The following is an 18,729-nucleotide window of genomic DNA, read 5'->3' as shown; positions in this document are numbered from 1 at the left end:
TGACAAGCACATCATTTTTATTTCTGTGAATTATGTGAAATCTACAAATAGTTACTCTCTATGCTATATTATAATTTTTGCTACCATAATATTCTTGACAATCACTTAAAACGAACTCGTTTCCCGTTTTTCAGTACAATAAATTGGATAATTTGTCAATTGAAAAGTTGAGAAAACTGTACTTTTAATCCCACAGGACAAAGTGTGGTTTATGGGCTTAGCGTATTTGGTCCCGTGGACAAAAATTGTGGCACATTTTGTCCCATAAGATAAAAATTATGACGCATTTATTCCTATATGATATAAACAATGAGACTTTTTATCCTATAAAACTAAATATGTCACAAATTTTCCTATAAAATTAAATATATAAAGCCTGTAACTTATGGAACAAAAAATACAACACAAACTGTCGTGCGGAATCAAAATTACAATTTCTCCTAAAAAGTTACAACTGCAATATTACAACAATATGCCCCAGTAGGCGTACTGTCTATCGTTTAAAGCCAAAAATCTGTGCTAACCTCAATCAAATTGGCTCCGTACTTCTATATTATCTATCGGGTCATTTCGCTAAATGAGATTTTTATTTTAACAGTCAGTCATGGATACTTTTTTGTCATGTAATAACAGGATCATTACATTCTCCTCTGATGCGGTTTGGTATAATTATACGTAAATTTTATGTTGTTTGGAAAATTACATCTAGCATTCTTGAGGTTTACTTCTATCTAACAAATAAGTATTTGGAAAATTACATCTAACATTCTTGAGGTTTACTTCAATATAATAAATAAGTCCCTTTATTAGTCGAAATTTAATGAATTTGCTGATATTACCAAAAAAACTGAATGAAAATTGGTATTTTTACCCTCGGTTGACTTATTATTTTTCCCGACTAGATTAGTAATAAGTCAATTGGGGGTAAACATAGATTTTTTATTTTTATTTTTGAATTAAGAGCGATGAACGATTATTAATTGAAATAAATTGATTACAATCATTCTTGTCGGAAACAACAATCATACTTTGATCAATAATACCAAATAAACGAAATTTAATCAACACCTACTGTTCAGTAGAAACAACATTCCACACATAAGGTGGGGTTCGAGCCCATGGGGCCTCAACTTCGTCAATTGAGCAAGACCTCATTGATTTTGATTTTAGTTTATATAAGTAAATTCGGTGAATTTTGACTAATGAAGGAATTTATATGTACGACGAAAATAAATATATTTTATATTGAAGAAACCCAAAATAAAAGCAAAGTAGAAAAGATGAAAATAAAAGATTTTATAGTTAGAAAGAGAAAAGGAAAGACAGAGAGCATTTGAAGAGGAGTAGTAAACAAATAAAGAAAAGAACAAAGGCAAACTGGAATTGCAACATTCCACCACCGAAAAACCCACACTCCTCACAAAAATAGCAGCTTTTCTTTCCTCTCCTTTCGCCATATCCCCATAACCAGCAAAGCCACTCCCTTTTTTCCCCTTCTCTCTCACACAGTAGTACGTGAGAGAGAGAGAGAGAGACGCATCATAATTTAACGCTGAATCTACCACTTAATCTTTTTGTTGGGAACTCAAACTTTCCTCCACCAATATAGTATAAATAAGCCTGCAACATACCTCTTGGTTACTGCAAGCATTAGTGCCTTTCAAGCTACAGCCAACACTGCAGAATCTGCAGACTTTTCTCCATCGTATAAGCCTACCCTTATTTACCTGATATAAATCACTTTTAAACTTTGCCAGCCTCGATCAATCTCACTTTCTTTCTCTCTCAAAAAATCTTCCGAAATGACAATGTGTTGAAAGATCTTTACAGATTCTCAACTCTTTCTTTTCTGTATGTAGCATTCCAGAAGTGGGATTTCTTTTCGGATTGTTGCAGGTACTTATTTATGCGAATGCATGAACAAGTTGACATATTTGAGTTATCATACACAAGGGCATCCTCTCTTTGTTCAATACTGTCTATTAAGCACTTCAAGTAGTAGTCTTGTTCAGGTATTGTGAACTCCACAAGTTCACACGAATTTTCTTTTCTGGAATCTGGAGCACATATTATTGTGTAACTTTTTCATATTTGAATTAGTGAACTTTTTTTTTTTTTTTTGGAATTAGCGAACTTGTGGGTTTCATTTTCTTTTCTTTTTTCTTTTTTGGTTTTTTGTGTATAAGATGAGCAATCTTTGCTCCAGTTAGGGCAAGCATGCACTATTAGCTTCTGTTATACCATATGTGTTGCTCTTTGCTTTCTGTTTGTACTCTGCTGAAATTATTCTCCTTTTCATCAGGGATTTTTCAGAGGGCAAAAGGGAGTCTTGCAACGACATCTTGTTCTCGATATTATGGAGTTTAGAACAATGATTTTGAGCCACTTTTTGGTGATTTCTTTGGCCTTGAACGCGGGGCTTCTGTACAGAGACTACTGCAATGGAAGGCACAAGGCCCAAGATGTTTTCAGCTTCAACAATGACTGCAAAAACTCATCTTTGGTTACAAAAAGGGATGCTCATGTTGCCAAAAGTAAAAGGGCTTTTCTTGAAACTAAAACGCAATCTTCTTCTCCTTCTCCAAATTCTCTGGGTGACATCATCGATCTTGATCAGTAAGTTCTTTCTGACATACATAATTTTTTCACCTCTTTCATCTACTTCCCTTCAAAACACTCCACCCCTTCTTTCCTGTCCTTCAAGTTTTGGGTGGGAAAAAAGGAGTTTCTTTTTCAGTTTTTACTGTTTTCTTCATTCTTGTTTTTCTGAACTTGGTCAGAGAAAAGAATAAAGCATTAAAAGAATCTTGTTGTGGGGTTTGACTTGAGATCTTCCTCCTAGTATGTTATGCATGAATTCTGCCATCATCTTGTGCTTGTAATAATGGTAGATGAGTCACTTCATTACAATAGGGTGTCACCTTTATTTTTCTTTTCTCTTCCTTTTTTTATTGGCCCAAATATCAATCTTTCTGTCATGTGGACTGTCAATTCTGAAGGTGAAATTGTTCGTGGTCTAGTAATGATGGCTATCTAGGCACTACGAAGTTTTGTGTTCATGTTGACTTACATATTCAAAGATTCAAACTTTCTACTGCATATGCAAAATCCATAGTTGAGTCTGAAGTGGAAGAAATCACTTGACTTCTCGTAATAGAAAAGGTGGAGATTTGCTGGTGTATGTACTTATTAAGATCAGCTGATTATTTAATGGTGGTAATAAAAAGTTTAGAATGGTGTTGGTGTCATGATGGTTTGATTAGTCCTATTTTAATGGATGGGGTCATTTTACTATGGACCAGGTGTAATGCACCAAATCCACTGCTGGACATTGGATTTAGGGGCATGTGGTTAAGATCAAGTGTATTGCAACTGGTCTATTAAAAAATTTCACCATTATTGAATCTTTAAATGAGTTGAACAGTGCACTGGCATACTTGTGGGGAATTCCCTAACGTGCGCTTGAGGTTCACTTTATGTCAGTTTAGAGACAGGGACAAGTCTTGCTGGCTTGGAATTCCCATGGTGCTGGTGCATGTTAGAGTACAAGGCAAATACAGTTTACTTCTTCAATTTTGTGCTGTGTTGTTCCCCAAGTAATTGTTGTGCTGCTAAAGACAGTGGCATGCATAATGAAGGCACAATCGATGGTCGTTTTCTTGATTACTTCGTTGACCACTATCATCATTCTTTCTTGTGTTGTGCATTTTTCAATGTCGTATATTTTAATGTTATGCCCTTTTAATATCCTACTATTATAGTATACTTTATAAGAGAAATTGATATTTATCTCCGGAATAATGAACTCTTGTATTCCTCAATTTTTGATGGTTCTCGTGTTCAGAACTTGATATTTTGTGTTACATGCTTCATGGAACGGCGTTTTCTAAATTTACTGAGGAAAATAGTTGCACATATTTTCGTAGTGTGCCGATTAAAAAACATATTTAGAAATTCAACTTATGCCATTCTTTAAAATGATACTCTATACATCGATATATAAACGTCACCACGTTGTTAGCCTAAAGTCACCTTTTTTGCTACTTAAAATGAGATGAGTCGTAGTGGGTCATTCCTTGATTTGTGTATGCCCTTTGTCCTTTGAGCTCATCTAAGAGAAATATCACTAGAAACCCCTCAAAGATTTGCAAACTACACTTTAGGCCCATTTTTCATGCACCACTATAAGGAAAAGGTGTTTAAACATTTCAAATTCTTGGAGCTATTTTTAGGTGTTAGTCTATTCATGTGAAGAATGATTGTGGAGCTGATATTTACTTGTCCTTTACCCAATCATTTGATCATATCATAGTGCATGACCCACAAGTTTGGTCCTCCCATACCTACCTCCCACCCATATTGAAAACCTAAGGGAGTGGTGAGGACCACTGTCCTTGATTTTGGACCATTTGGAATGGTGATGTTATGTCATGTTGGTTAACATGTTACACCTCATTAGTCATGGCCTAGTTAGTTTTTGGTTCATAACACGAAATCTTCGACTTTTTATTGCGGGTTTTAATCTTGTCATTATGGGGCAGTGTAATAAAATGTCGTTGGAGTTCTCTAATGTATAAGGGTAGACTGGAAGCTTACAACTGATTGGCGATTATTGTTGGTCATAATGAACAAATAATTTAAGGCAGTACAAGTCAGGGCATTAGTGTTGTTTTTTATGTACAAAGTTGGAGAATGTAGGCCGTGATTGAATGCGTTGCTCTTCTCTAAAAAATGGAGTTTGAGAAAAGTGAATACAATAAATTTAGAAAAATGAGAAATAATTCAAGCTATATATTGAATGAGCCATCTTTTAGGGATGACTTATTTAATGTTAATATCCGTACAGTGGCGATCCAACAATGTATGAGAGATACTGGCAACAGATGGGGGACAAAACTACAGTTGTGATTCCTGGCTGGAAATTCATCAGTTATTTCTCTGATGTCAGAAGCCTTTGCTGGTTTTTAGAGCCGGAATTTGCAAATGCAGTTATCAGGCTGCACAAACTGGTAGGCAATGCTGTCACTGAAGACCGGTACATTGTTGTCGGAACCGGTTCCACGCAGCTTTTCCAGGCTGTGCTGTATGCAGTTTCTCAACCCAATGCCTCGGAGCCAATCAGCGTGGTATCTGCTGCACCCTTCTACTCGGTAAGTCTTCTAAACGAAGTTTAACCTAGGGAAAATGTCTCGATAGTTCGATGCAAGTTTAATTTTTTTCAAATGAGACTATCGCATACTTGTTGATGAATCTAGTCAAAGTGGCCTTATTGCTAATTGGGAGTTTGTTTTCTCACCTCAATTATTGCTTAGTACAAGCAAAATAACTTAGGTATAATTTAGGAATACTATAAAACAATCCATCGATTTTGAAATATTATAGCGCATTCCCCCTTGCAAACTAAATGGTTGAATCTTGACCTAAAACACTACTGTAGAGGGTGTCAGTTTAATTTTTCAAAATCAAGGGATCTTATTGTCATATGCCCAAACCTCAGGTGCCTCTATGTAATTAACCCAATAATTTATTTGTTTTATACCTGTCCTCTTTCCTCTGCTGCTTGTTAGAGGAACAATCTGATGCTTGTCACAGCTGCATGTTTCACCATGTCGCAACGACAACCTTGCGTGCGTTCATGTGTCACTGCTGCAAGTGCATTTGAAGTGTAGTCCACCACTCTACTCGGTCGCAAGCATCTTAAGATATGTTTGTTATTGATTCCAAGTATAGTCAAACTCTATTGTGAATAGTTAGTGTAGTTCTTGACAGTTCTTGGCCATCTCGTCGGATTTAGCTCAGACAACAAAATCTGCCATTATTGCCACCTATAGATCTGTCCCCATTTAGTGTTGCTCTTTGCAGGAGGGAACATAATTCTTAGCAATTATTTGGTATGAGATTAATGCTTGTGCTATTGCATGTTTCACAATGTTTTGGCAGCAAGCAACTCTAAGGGCACAAAATGCACATGCAAGATTCAGTGCATTTGTGATTGAGTCACAAACACACCAGCCCTCAAAATTCATAAGCTGAATTATTTTCATTAATTGCCCTGAGTTGGCTAAGATCAAGATCTTCCCCTCTGATTCTGCTTTTAATGTCCAGATTACTGAAAATATCGTCAAAATTTAGTTCACTTGAAGTTATCTTAAGCTATAATTATCAAATTCCACTAAAGCCATTTCCTTTCATCACAAATTAACAGTCTCGTAAAAATTGGTCTTTTTGTAAAGAATTTAGATGTTTGGACGACCGATTTCTTCCATTCAAGAAAGATATGCATTAACAGTTCATATTAACGTATTTTAATTGCTTGCAGTCGTATCCATTGATTACTGAATTTCTGAAGTCGGGGCTTTACAAATGGGCTGGGGATGCTCACAAATTCAACAAAGATAAGCCGTATATTGAACTAGTGACGTCGCCAAACAACCCTGATGGATTATCAAGAGAAGCTGTGGTCAAACAGGATCAGGGAATACTTATCCATGACCTAGCTTACTACTGGCCACAGTATACTTCAATCTCTTCTTCTCCTGCAGATCATGATATCATGCTGTTTACAGTTTCAAAAAGCACCGGCCATGCTGGCAGCCGTCTGGGGTGAGCAAAAAAACATCTTAATACTATGATTGTTATAAACATTATGCTTGTTCACTTGCTCAGTTTCTTGAGCTCAAATATAAGTTGGAATAACGTGTTGGTTGGCAACAGTCATAACATGTTTTATAGCAACCATGGTTTGCTCGTTATGATTTCAGTTTGTACTTGGCAGTTGGGCTCTTGTTAAGGATCAGGAAATCGCCAAGAAAATGACTGAATTCATTGTGCTCAGCACCATTGGAGTGTCCAAAGAGTCACAGCTTCGCGCAGCAAAGATTTTACAAGTTTTGTCCGATTCCCATGAACACAGAGGTAGTGTCAAGGAAGTGGAAGCCTTCTTTGATCATAGTTACAACCTCATGGCAAGGAGGTGGAAGCAACTTAGAGATGCAGTGAAAAGGAGCAAGCTCTTTAGTTTGCCGGAGTTTCCCCACAGCAAGTGCGCCTTTAGTGGTCGTACGTTTGCATCACAACCAGGTGAAATTTTCAGTTATTTTTTCATAATATTTAATAATAAAAGCGAACAAATTTCTTTTCCTAATGTGCCGGACTTCAGGAAGTTTTCAACTCTCCAAATTCTTTCAACTTTTATCAATTTATCTTCTGGCCATCTGCAGTCAATCTGACTTGTATTATTCTTATGTTGTGCAGCTTTTGCATGGCTGAAGTGTGAAGGTGAAACGGAGGACTGTGAGAGCTTTCTTCGCAACCATAAGATACTAACTAGAAGCGGGAAGCACTTTGGGGAGAGCCCGAAATATGTTAGGATCAGCGTTTTGCCCCGTGATGAAGTATTTGATCAATTTACGCAGAGATTGTCCAGTATTACTTCTTCATAGTCCTAAGTTGTTTCTAATTTTTTTTGTGTGTGCGATAAAGGTTTTAGGCAGACGGGGCTGGTAGGTAAACACGGCTTGTATTGATGTTTCGCACTATCTTCATATAACTCCTATACATAGTAAATATTTCCAAAAATCGTGTTTTCCTATGATCTGTTTATTACAAGTTAAGGTCGTACATTGTTTTCTTACAGTACAATCATGCTCGAACCAACTCAAGTAAACTGAAAAGATTGCAAGAATTTATTCAAAGATTCGAAAGAATGGTTCCTACTCCCGATAACATAATGCAAGAATCTGGAGCACCAAGGTTAAGACAAGGTACATTGAGAACAGGTTTGTGGAAAGGAAACATTCAGACCAGACCACAATGTTGTGCTGCTGAAGCATTTTCCAACACTCAGATAAGCCTTAATTCGTAGTCGCCAGCCATTGTTATGTATCTCACCCATGGAAGTGCTTGATACCCGCTTTTCTCAATAATCTTAAGGTAACGAACCTGTCCAATCCCAGAATCATGCACCCACATTTCATTAAACATAATAGTCACAAAGCGTCGATTCAATCTAAGGAACCAAGTTGCAGCAATAGAGCAGGGATCTATGGACTTATTTGCACAAGGGCTATATAATTTTCATCACAAGCATAAATAAGCTGGATGAGATGCTTCTTTTAAGACATGAACTATACTAATCACACGCCTCCAGCAATTTTAGGACTAGTATCTCTATTTCCCACAAAGGATTATGTATGTTTTCTATTAACTTATCTCTTGTTAGTTCTGTTGTTAAACAATCGGGATAATTGAGTAGATAGTTGCAGAAGTTTGTATATATTACAAAAAGATCCATCTATATGAAAAATTACACCAAGACTACTGCAGGTTCAACATTACAGATTGCTCATGACCATTTGATGTTTTGGGGGATAAATCTGCAGTACAGCACTTGATGCAGTGTAATTATTCAAAATCGAGTTGTTCTATTGTAATTATTCCTGATAACAATAGTGAACTAGTTGAGGATATTGGTGTTGTTGAATTTTTTAACATCAAGTAAAAAAATGAACATGAAAAGCCATTGTTGATGCACACCTGAATACCGGAGACAGTGAAGTACGGTATCTCAAATTTCACACGGATGGGAGCTTTTCTGTCGGCCACTGCATCCTCAGATACTATAGAAGGAAGTCTAAACTCTGCCCTCAACATATACTCCTGCATATCATTTAAATTTGAGAATAAGAGTATACATCGGAGTAAAGCTATGAGAAGCGGACAACAAGCTTTCTACCAAGAAGCCTGACCTTGTTACCAGGAAACGATTTAATTTTCCATAATAGGGCATCTGTTTCAGGAGCATATTTAGCAGTTCCCATTGATGTTCGTATACTAGGATTTGTAGCATCAGATGGCACAGGCAACTCAATTGTCACATTTGTCGCAGTGCTGTATGAATCGGTGGCCGTTTTCAACACATACAACATAAAAGTAGCAACACAGGTCAGCTAAATTCCAAAAGGAGTACTTTTTTCACCCTTCACGAAGTTCTAACTTGAACTAGGTTCGGCTAGTTCCAAGCAAATCACATGGAAAGTGTAATTCACTTGTATATGGAAAGTTTGAGGAGAATGACCAATCACATGACAAGTATAACAATACTAGTTATATGATTGGTTGGAACTAAACAAACGTGATTCACATAAAAACAAATTACTAGGGAGGAATCTAATTGTAAAGGAGGAAAGTAGAGAGGTATACCTTCGCTCCTTGAACTGGCTTTTAGCTTTTACAGTCATCTCCACGCGGCTTCTTGAATACCTCTCAACTAGAGCTTCCACCCATATAAGTGGTTTTACCTAAGAGGTCAAATTATTAAGAACTATAAAATGTTGAGGTAGCTGTTGAAGTTAAACCGGTGGTTGTGATTCATGCGATCTAACATCAAATATTAGGATATGCTATATAAATGCTAAGCAAAAATCAGTACCTGTGTACTGAGTCTATAAGTCATAAGATCAAATGATCCATCGGGGGGTATGAAAGAGATTGTACGGTCATTTTCAAACCGAGCGAGGCGGACACATCTGAAAGTAGGGCCAAAGGAGAATATAATTAGTTTCCATACAGAAGTTTTTAACTTTAGTAAAGGCCGTCATTGATTTGATTTATTTCATGCTAAAGTGTAATTGCATCCCATTTTTTCAAGCAGAAGAGCTTACTGATGGAATTTAACGTCGTCCAGATCAATGGCTTTTCCTTTTGTTGCCCGATCTTGAGCCTCCAACAGGACCCTATCGTTAAGGCCAAGCTTACATTCTGGCATGCCACTGTAAGAGAAAGACATCAGAAGTACATGAATTATCCATATTGAAGTGGAAAGAAACATCAGAAGGATCCTTTCGTTGAGAATAATTGGTGAGCTATCAGTACGACATTTGTATATAATGCTCCCATGAGCTATTTGCAAGGGGATGGAACAGAACGACAAACATATGCTAATGAAATCATCCAGTATTTCTTACAGTTACATATGCAAGCCATTCCCATGAGCAACTTGTGCAGACAAATGTTATGTTGTCATGCCATGGATATAAAAAAACACAAAGTATGTGCAGAAAAGATGATAAGCCAAGAACCTGAGACGTGTTCGCATTTTTAACGCCCCATAGACCTCGGAACGGATTATTTGCCCGTTGCTGTTGACAAGAATATTTACACTTTCCACAACATCAAGAAACACCTGATAGGAACAAAAACATATGCTGTAATAAATGAATTAGAGGGCCAATTTGATCACAAAAATCAAAAGAAAGAGAAAAGAAAAAGAAAATCAATTTCCCTACTTCATTGGTCCTGTAAACTACGCCTTCACTGCGCCAGGATACTGCATTTGTCACAGCCATTGGAGGCCGCTGTGTGCCTTCCATTTTATAAGCATCCGTCTTAATAAACTCGCTAAGTATCTTAGCTTCAGTATACTGAGGATAGCCAAAGTCCATGATTTCGTCTAGCAATTCATACTGCCATTTTTCAAAATCATTAGTTTGATCATTTAAAGACCATAGTATTTAGCATTGCTAAAGAAGCAATTTCTCGTACTTACCACTACAACAAAGTTGTCTCTAAGAGATTCCTCTTCCAGCTCTTCAAAATAATGCTTGAAAACCTGCTAATGAAGGCAAGTGATTACCTCAAACTGTAATGCTGAAACCTTAATCATTACCAAGATAACTTACGTCCACAACACGATGCAGGAAGAAGAGGAGGCTAGCTACGTTGCAGTTCTGCCTCGATGCAGTCATCAAGTACACATTACTGTGTTGAATAAACATGTAGCTCACGCCGTTTTCAAAGCAAACTGGGCCATGAGACTCTATATCGTCCTACAACAAAGCAAAATCAAGTACAATCACAACAAGGTCAAAGAACTAAAACTTTCCCTAAAACTGACTAAGTCATTCTTAGTTCCAACTTGGAAATGTTAAACATAACGACTCTCAAGTTCTCTATATGTGCATCATGAGATTGTTGGAATGTGGAGGCGAACCCAACATTTCTCTATAGTCTAACTACAGTTGTAAGTAGTTATATGAAACTCTATCCAAGTAAGAGAATGTTCAGTAATCATGGACGTTGGAACATTCTCAAAAGACATAAAAATCCTCTTGTGTTCCTTGTTTTTTACATGAATCTCACAATCTGTCTTGCAATTTCCTATACTGTAAGAAAGTAGGATTCACATGACATTATAAAGCAGGACACGGTGTTCACCTTTATGCATCATTTGATTGCAACTGTTTCTGGGCAAATATTCATTTTAGCAATAATTTTCATTCTAAAGGAATCAACTCCTGACATCCTCCTCTTAAATCCTCTGTAGTCAAAGAAATCAACACCTGACATCAATTTTCTCTTAGAATTCTTATTCTTGTGGCTGCAAGACTACATTTTTTACCAAGAATATTTCATTCTTCTCAATTCTCTGTTACTCACTCACACACAACACAGATACATGTGTATATATTGTTTCATAGATTAAAACAAACTACAGATTTCAAATCTTTGAAGAGATCAATAACCCATAAATCCTCTGCTAGGCTAATCAGGCGAGAAACCCGTTTTCAAGAACCGGAAAATTTAGATAAGCTTTCAATCAGGCACAAGACCGATGTTTGTGTGTGGATAAATGTACCTCTTTCTCAAGGAGCTTAGAGAAGAACTTCTCGACCTGGGCGGCGGAGACCTGCCCCCGATAATCGCGGCTGATCAAACACCGGCCCTTGATGTCTAGAATAAACAGCGCCGACGTAGCGCCTGCCATGGATGAATAATCACTGTGAAAAACAATTCAAGATACACATTATTATTACATATACATGCGTCAACTCTGTGTGTTTGTGGAAATACGTATACGTATACGTGTATGTAGAGGTGTATGCAAGGAATTTACCAAAAGAAGAATCAATGGTGAAGTAGTTGTCCGCGTCCGTTGAGTGAGATCTTTCTTCTTGCTATGTTTGTTTCTCCTGCTCCTTGAAACCGCAACTCATGTAAGAAATTAAGGAAAAATTACATTAACCTCCGCTCAATTATAGCTATTTGCTCTTCCTTCCCTTAATTTTAAAACATGAGCAAAGATCTCCCTGTCATTAGTTCCTGGGATAATTACACCGTTTTCCCATGAGTTTTATATAATTATACGTAGACCTCATCTTGTTTGAAAATTTATATTTAATAGATGTTTATTTTCATCAAATAAATAAATTTCTCGATTAGTCAAAATTTATTAAATTTGTTGATATTGATAAAAAAAATAGTGAAAATTCATATTTACCTCTAATTGGCTTATTGCTGACTTATATAAATCAAGGGGTTAATAATATTTTATCATCCGAACTATGATCGTTTTTACACTTTGGCATCTAAACTTTTTTTTAGTGCCTACTTACCATTTCAACTTTATGAAATTTTACACTTTGCCATTTATAATTATTTTTTCACCGAAGTCTTTGTCAAAAAAAATGTGATGTTTAAGAGTTACGTGATGTAATATTTTTCACATATGCACAACATGTGATATTTTTTCTACAAAAAAATCAACTAAAAATCAATCATATATGGTAAAGTGTAAATTTGGCAAAATTGAGATGACAAATTGATACACAAAAAAATTTAGATGTCAATGTATAAAAACATGCATAGTTTGGATGACAAACATAATTTACTCTAAATCAAATATATCTTTTTCTTACCAAAAACTGTCCTTATACATCTTCATATGCTAATACATCTGATGAAGTATATTTTCACCTTTATAAGAGTAGTTAGGTCAGAAAATATTATTGATCTGTAATAAGTCAATTAGGAATAATTATGAATTTTTATTTTTTTATAATATGAGCAAATTCACTGAATTTTAACTAAGGGAAAGATCTATTTGTTAGGTGAAACGAATGTCAAATATACTAAGTGGAATTTACTAAACTAAAAAAAGTTTACGTATAATTACACTAAATTTTAGAAGAGAGTACCAATAACTTTTAACTTAAGGACCAAAATGCCCCTTCATAATTACTTCAAAAAAATTGAAAAAATAGTCTACTAGAGATTAGGAACGAAAAATGAAAAGTTAAGGTAAAAATAAATGCAATAATCCTAGTTAATAATTTACAGCAATATTAATACATTGAGAATGCATCATTAGATCAATAAATTCACAACAACGTGGGACAAATACTCATTACAATAAATTACTCACAATAATATGAGAGATTAGTGACAGTCGCTTCATGGCGGGGGAAAGGGTAGCTATGGCAACCTGGCATTCTTGCGGTAGTAGAGGACGAGAGGCGACCAACTTCGATGATTGGTTGTTTGTGGGGAGCAAATGGGAGCAACGAAAATGAGCGGGGCGGACTGGTGGTGGACTAAGATGCAGCAAGGTGTTATGAATCGTGAACTTGGCGGTGGGGATTCACTAGCATTGCTGAATGAGAATTGGGTGCCGAGGAGACGAAGTGGGTGGGCTGTGAGGAGAAAGAAAAGTTAGGGAGATTTGCCATCGTAGGTTGGAATGCAACCATCGTTAACTCGCACAAAAATTCATAGAGGAACGAACATCTTGCACTATCGCTGTGAGGGACGCGAGAGAAGGTTGAAGAAGTTGAAATTTCAGTTCAAAGTTTGGAGCAGAAGGTGATATGGTGGAGAAGAGATTGAAATGAAAAGTACCAAATGATATAGTTAAAAATTATAATTTTTCGATTCAAGCTGGGATAGACTCCAGAATTGAAAGATGGAAGAGATTTTGCTGCAAATTTTTTGGTGTCCCTTTTCATTTATGAAGCTAAGGCTGAATACACATTAAAATTAAAGATCTACTGACAAGTGTTCATATCCTAGTCTTCTAGCTGCCGTTTTCTAACAACTTTTGTCTTGCATGCCATGATTTTCATTTAGACCATAAAAGTTCTTTTAGGCTACTAGGTTCATTTTCATAAACTGATGGGCTGAATCAGCTAAGACTTGTGCTTTGATAGCTGTTCGAGGTAGGTAGAAAATATCATGTTCGTCCAATTCCACAACCCACTTTATTAGTCTACCAGATATATCAAGTTTTTTCACAGTCTGCTTCAGAGGGAGGTTTATCTATGCCCAAGGGATGTGAGAGAAAATAGGGATGCAACCTTCGTGCGGTGATCACCAAGGCAAAGGCCATTGTTTTCCAAAGGCGTGTTTTGCTCTTTTGCTCCATTGAGTACTTTGCTTATATAGTATATGTCATTTGTTTTCCTGCTTCCTCTCTAAGGAAGATCGAGCTGACCGCCATAAGGGTCGTGGAGACGTAGATGTGTAATGTATCCCACGGGGATAGCTTGGCTAGTAGTGGGAGTCTTGCCAAATATTTCTTGAGTTCTTCAAACACGTGTTGACAAACTAAATCCCATAAGTTTTTCTCAGAGGATTTGGAAATAAAACGACCGAGAGCCATTATTCTTCTCGTCAGTCGTTGTACTCGTGCACATTGGCTGGTGCCTTCAAGTCCAGGATTGTCTTGATTTTTGAGGGAGTTCTCTCAGTCACATGAAGGATAGGAATCGTCCCTTCAAAGCGCGAACGTGCATTTAGCTGAGTTAAGCTTTGTTTCGTACTTCCTTAGGACCTCGAACGTTTCTTCCAAGTCTATCATGTGATACTCTACTTTTTTACTCTTTATGAGCGAAAGATTTTATCCACTAAGCGTTGATACATGGCACCTGCATTTTTAAGTCCAAAAGGTATGCGTATATAGCAGAAGGTACGACCGAAGGTAAAAAAGTTGACTCTTTTGTGGTTCTCAGGGGCCAACATATTGATGGTATCCTTAAGAGGCATCAATCATGCTTAACAAGTCATACAAAGAAGTGGGTCCACTACTTGATCGATTCTTAGAAGTGGGTAGAAATCCTTTGGATAAGCCTTGTCAAAATTTCAAAAATACTTCTGGGTTTAGGGACTAACACCATGTTGGATAACCACTTTGAAAATTGAATTTCTTTTATGTGCGTGGTCGCCAGAAATTTGTCGATTTCAACCTTAATAATCTTATCCTTTTTAGGCTTGAAATGCCTCTTATTTTGCTTTGTTGGCTTCACATTAGGATCTATGTTGAGGTGGTGCGTGATAATGTTGGGATCTATCCCCTCCGAAATCCTTTGGACAAGCCTTGTCAAAATTTCGAAAATACTTCTAGGTTTAGGGACTAACACCATGTTGGACAACCACTTTGGAAATTGAATTTCTTTTATGTGCGTGGTCGCCAGAAATTTGTCAATTTCAACCTTAATAATCTTATCCTTTTTAGGCTTGAAATGCTTCTTATTTTGCTTTGTTGGCATCACATTAGGATCTATGTTGAGGTGGTGCGTGATAATATTGGGATCTATCCACCACCGTGATAATGTTGGGATCTATCCCCTCCATATCTTGAGGGGTCTATACAAATATATCAATATTCCTTCGGGGATATTTGAATAGGTATTCCTTAATCTGCTCTTCCATTTGGATTTAATACGGATGGTCTTTTCATGATCTCCAAGCACCAATTCCAAGGTGAGGAGTTCTTCTGCTGGTTGGACTTTGGTTGGATCTTCCTTGTGAGGACCGACCTTCTTAAATAGTATAGGATCCTTTTATTGTCTCTTTCGAGATTCTTCTCTAGACAATTTTTCAAGATTTTTTTTGTGTCCTTTTTGGATGGCTTCCATAGAACACTTGCTAGACTACAATTTGTCCCCCTTGACCTCCTCTACTCTTCTGGACATAAGGAATTTGATCTTCATATGAAAGTGGATACGAATGCTTGGAACATGTTGAGGGTAGGTCTTCCCAGAATTATGTTGTTCGCCTAAGGGGATATCTACGACCAAGAATCTTATAAGGCGAGTTCTTCAAAAGGGCTCTGTTCCCAAGAAGAGTGGGAGTGATATCATGCCTTAGAACGTACAATCTCCACTACGAAACCATATAGTGAGGTATATACCACTTCTAATAGGGTATCCCCCAATTGCATTTGATCGTATGCCTTGCTAAATAGGATATCAATGGAGCTGCCTGAATATGTGAATATTCGATTTGTTCATAATTGGCTAAGGTGGTCATAATGACCAAGACATCATTGTGGGGGACAAACAACCAGGTTTTTTCAGTGTATCGAAACTAGATGATCAGGTTGTCTTCCACCTCCTCCACATCTAAGACCTCGTCTGAGGCGACCTTTTCTATCTCCATTATTTGCATCTTCTTGGTTCTGTGTGAACCTTCTTTTATAAGTTCTCCAACAATCATGTGTATTTCTTCTTTTTGAGGAGGGTTAGGGTTTTCGGAGCATCCAGGCACCGAGGACTTGTGAGTCTCCTTTTTGGGGGGATTTGGACTAGGTTTCTCCAGGATTTTTCCTTTGCCTTGTTCTTGCTTGTACCATGAGATTTTTCTCGACACACAAATTCTTACAAATATTGATTTTGAACGAGTCGTGCTATTTCATTCTTCAGATGTCGGTATTCCTTGGTAGTGTGCCCATAGTCATTAGGGAAGCAGTAATATTTGTTTGATTTGGAGTAAGTGGGACCATCTCTAGCTGTTTTAGGCCAAACCAGCAGGTTTTTGCCTTCCACGGCCATGAGTGCTTGAGTGATAGGGGTGTTCAAAGGGCTGTGAACAGGGTTCCCCTTTTTGAATGGTGAACTTTTATCTTGGAACTTTGACATTGGTTTATTAGAGAAGGCGTTCTCTTTGGAATCCTTCTGCTTTTCTGCACGTCCTTCTCTCTTGGAGGCTTGAACATCCTCCATGTTGATATATTTTGTTTCCTTGGCCAGGAGGTCATTGAATTTGGAGGCAGGCTTCTTGGCTAAAGATATGAAGAAGTCCCCATCCTAGAAGTGGTAGAAGGCACTTCCAGCGCTGCTATGTTGAATCTGTGAAGATAGTTCTTCAAAGGGCAGAGGACACTTCCAAGGCGGTTGGGTTAAATCTATGAAGATAATCCTACAAGGACACCATGTCTCTCTGGTGGATTGCGAAGATCCGTCTTCCGGTGCTTCCTGCTACTATTAAACTAATATAAGAACAAAGATCGAAATTCTTGAAAACTTCCAATCGTGTCTGGAAGCAATTGGTTGAACCATTGCTGGATAGCCCTTGCAAAAGTGGTGACAGGAACTCGATATTTGATCTCATCGTGTAATGGTGCTAGTGGGCCGTGTTCTTGAAACGAGACAAATGCTTTTGGGGATCTATGGTGCTATCATAATCTGCAATGGCAGGAGTCCAACAGTTCATAGAAAGTTCGTCCATCATGATCCCTTTAGTTAAAGGGACTCCACGGTGTTTCTCCAATGATGCTCCATGACTTGATGTTGGACGTCATGAAATCCCTTCTGTAAACACTCCAAGCGGGTTATCTATTGAGGTGTAGTTCTTTCTAGGAGTTTTGGGGGCTAGTCTTGCTCCTCTTGGGAGCCACTGACCTTTAGGCTTAGGGCGCCTCATTCTTAATGACTACCTCAGCCTCCAAAGAGGCTACAGGTATGTGTGTCACTGCTATCAATTGTTCCCATGCTGCTGATGCAATAATCTCCTGTATAGCCCCTATCAATCTTAGAGACAACCTCTTAATGAGGTGTTTGACAACGTGTTGTCTTTTGTAGGGGATCCTACGACCGTTGGTCCTCTAGTAGGGGCTAATGAGGTGTCTGTCACTACGTGGAGAGCTTGAGTATTCCCAGTGACCTCCACAACCTCTATTTCTTGAGGCTGTTGTTTGGAGCTTCCATTAGTTTTCACATCTTAGTTCTATATTCCCATAAACGATGCCACTTGATGCGTGGAAAAAGTGCACGTGTAGAATAACTTATAGATTTGAGCTCATTGGTCGGCCAAATTCTTTGCAAGCTTTAAAATATGGAGACATATAAAAATATGTTAGCACTCCAAAACCTAAATCAATACGTAATATTGAAATAATAATATAGAAAAAGAGAACACGAATAGAGAATAGCAAGCTATGGTGGAAATAACGAATGACATAGGTGTGTATAGTAGAAATTGCTTGTGGATGCCTAACAAAATCACCCCCTTGGTTGAGAAAGCCAAATCCGATTTTATAATCGAAGTCCCCTAATGGTAAGGGAGTTGGGGAAGTTGTTGGCCCCCTTAGATTCCTGATCAGTTGGATAAAGGTGTCTAAGGGAGTCCAGTCCATTTGAAAGTCCTTAGCAGAGTAGTCCTCTCTCTTAATCCTCCTCGTCAGGTTCTGCTCGAATGATATCTGTCCACCTGGACAACTACTTTGCTGGTTGTCAGGTGTTGACCGCTCTGAGTCTCCAAGGGGCAAGTCCTTCTCTTGGGCTTTGATTTTCTTGGACTATAGCCGGGAGAAAGGTCCATGAAGCCTTCCCCAGTCTTTTGACTCCGTTGGACCCTTGAACTTGTTAGTGGACTAACAAATGAGCCTCATCCTCATTCGCTTCGAGGATCGTATATGAATGATAAGATTATCCTTAACTAAATAAATGATAAAAAGATCCTGTATAATTAATTAAGTGTTAACTTATATGTATTATCGAAACAAGATATGTATTTATTTTTAACTTATATGTATTGTCGAAACAAGATATGTATTTATTTTAATATATCTATGTGCTTTTGATAACAAATTACTTTTGTATCATTATTTAAATAATTTAATAGACGATAAACTATTATTATTATTATTATTATTATTATTTAGTCAAATTTGTGAGG

General features: G+C 37.4%; 2 protein-coding genes across 8 annotated transcripts; one reads left to right on the top strand and one right to left on the bottom strand.

The window, feature by feature from the left end:
* The first annotated feature begins 1,357 nt into the window (after positions 1-1,357).
* Positions 1,358-7,578, top strand: LOC105157456 (tryptophan aminotransferase-related protein 2). 2 transcript variants are annotated; one of them, XM_011073864.3, is made up of 6 exons: positions 1,358-2,012; positions 2,303-2,616; positions 4,847-5,150; positions 6,320-6,603; positions 6,776-7,080; positions 7,255-7,578. In XM_011073864.3, the coding sequence occupies exons 1-6, from the start codon at positions 1,917-1,919 to the stop codon at positions 7,440-7,442; spliced, it is 1,491 nt and encodes a 496-aa protein (XP_011072166.1). In that variant the 5' UTR covers positions 1,358-1,916; the 3' UTR covers positions 7,443-7,578. The 2 variants fall into 2 exon arrangements, with proteins under 2 accessions (XP_011072166.1, XP_020548427.1); XM_020692768.2 differs by having other exon boundaries at positions 1,359-1,896.
* Positions 7,579-7,662: 84 nt separating this feature from the next.
* Positions 7,663-13,756, bottom strand: LOC105157252 (AP-1 complex subunit mu-2). Of its 6 annotated transcripts, none has more exons than XM_011073613.3 (13): positions 13,202-13,756; positions 11,894-11,975; positions 11,636-11,777; positions 10,680-10,826; positions 10,547-10,609; positions 10,287-10,463; positions 10,080-10,183; positions 9,663-9,770; positions 9,431-9,527; positions 9,202-9,299; positions 8,748-8,889; positions 8,536-8,658; positions 7,663-7,941 (listed from the first exon to the last, which is right to left on the bottom strand). In XM_011073613.3, the coding sequence occupies exons 3-13, from the start codon at positions 11,762-11,764 to the stop codon at positions 7,843-7,845; spliced, it is 1,287 nt and encodes a 428-aa protein (XP_011071915.1). In that variant the 5' UTR covers positions 11,765-11,777; positions 11,894-11,975; positions 13,202-13,756; the 3' UTR covers positions 7,663-7,842. The 6 variants fall into 6 exon arrangements, with proteins under 6 accessions (XP_011071915.1, XP_011071916.1, XP_011071917.1 ...); XM_011073614.3 differs by having other exon boundaries at positions 11,894-11,969; XM_011073615.3 differs by having other exon boundaries at positions 11,636-11,757; positions 13,202-13,755.
* Between the last annotated feature and the right edge of the window lie 4,973 nt (positions 13,757-18,729).

Source organism: Sesamum indicum, linkage group LG3 (genome assembly GCF_026168435.1).
Source record: "Sesamum indicum cultivar Baizhima isolate 11 linkage group LG3, ASM2616843v1, whole genome shotgun sequence".
NCBI classification, from domain to species: domain Eukaryota; kingdom Viridiplantae; phylum Streptophyta; class Magnoliopsida; order Lamiales; family Pedaliaceae; genus Sesamum; species Sesamum indicum.
The sequence above is the reverse complement of the archived record's forward strand: the minus strand, read 5'-3'. Positions and strand labels throughout refer to the sequence as shown.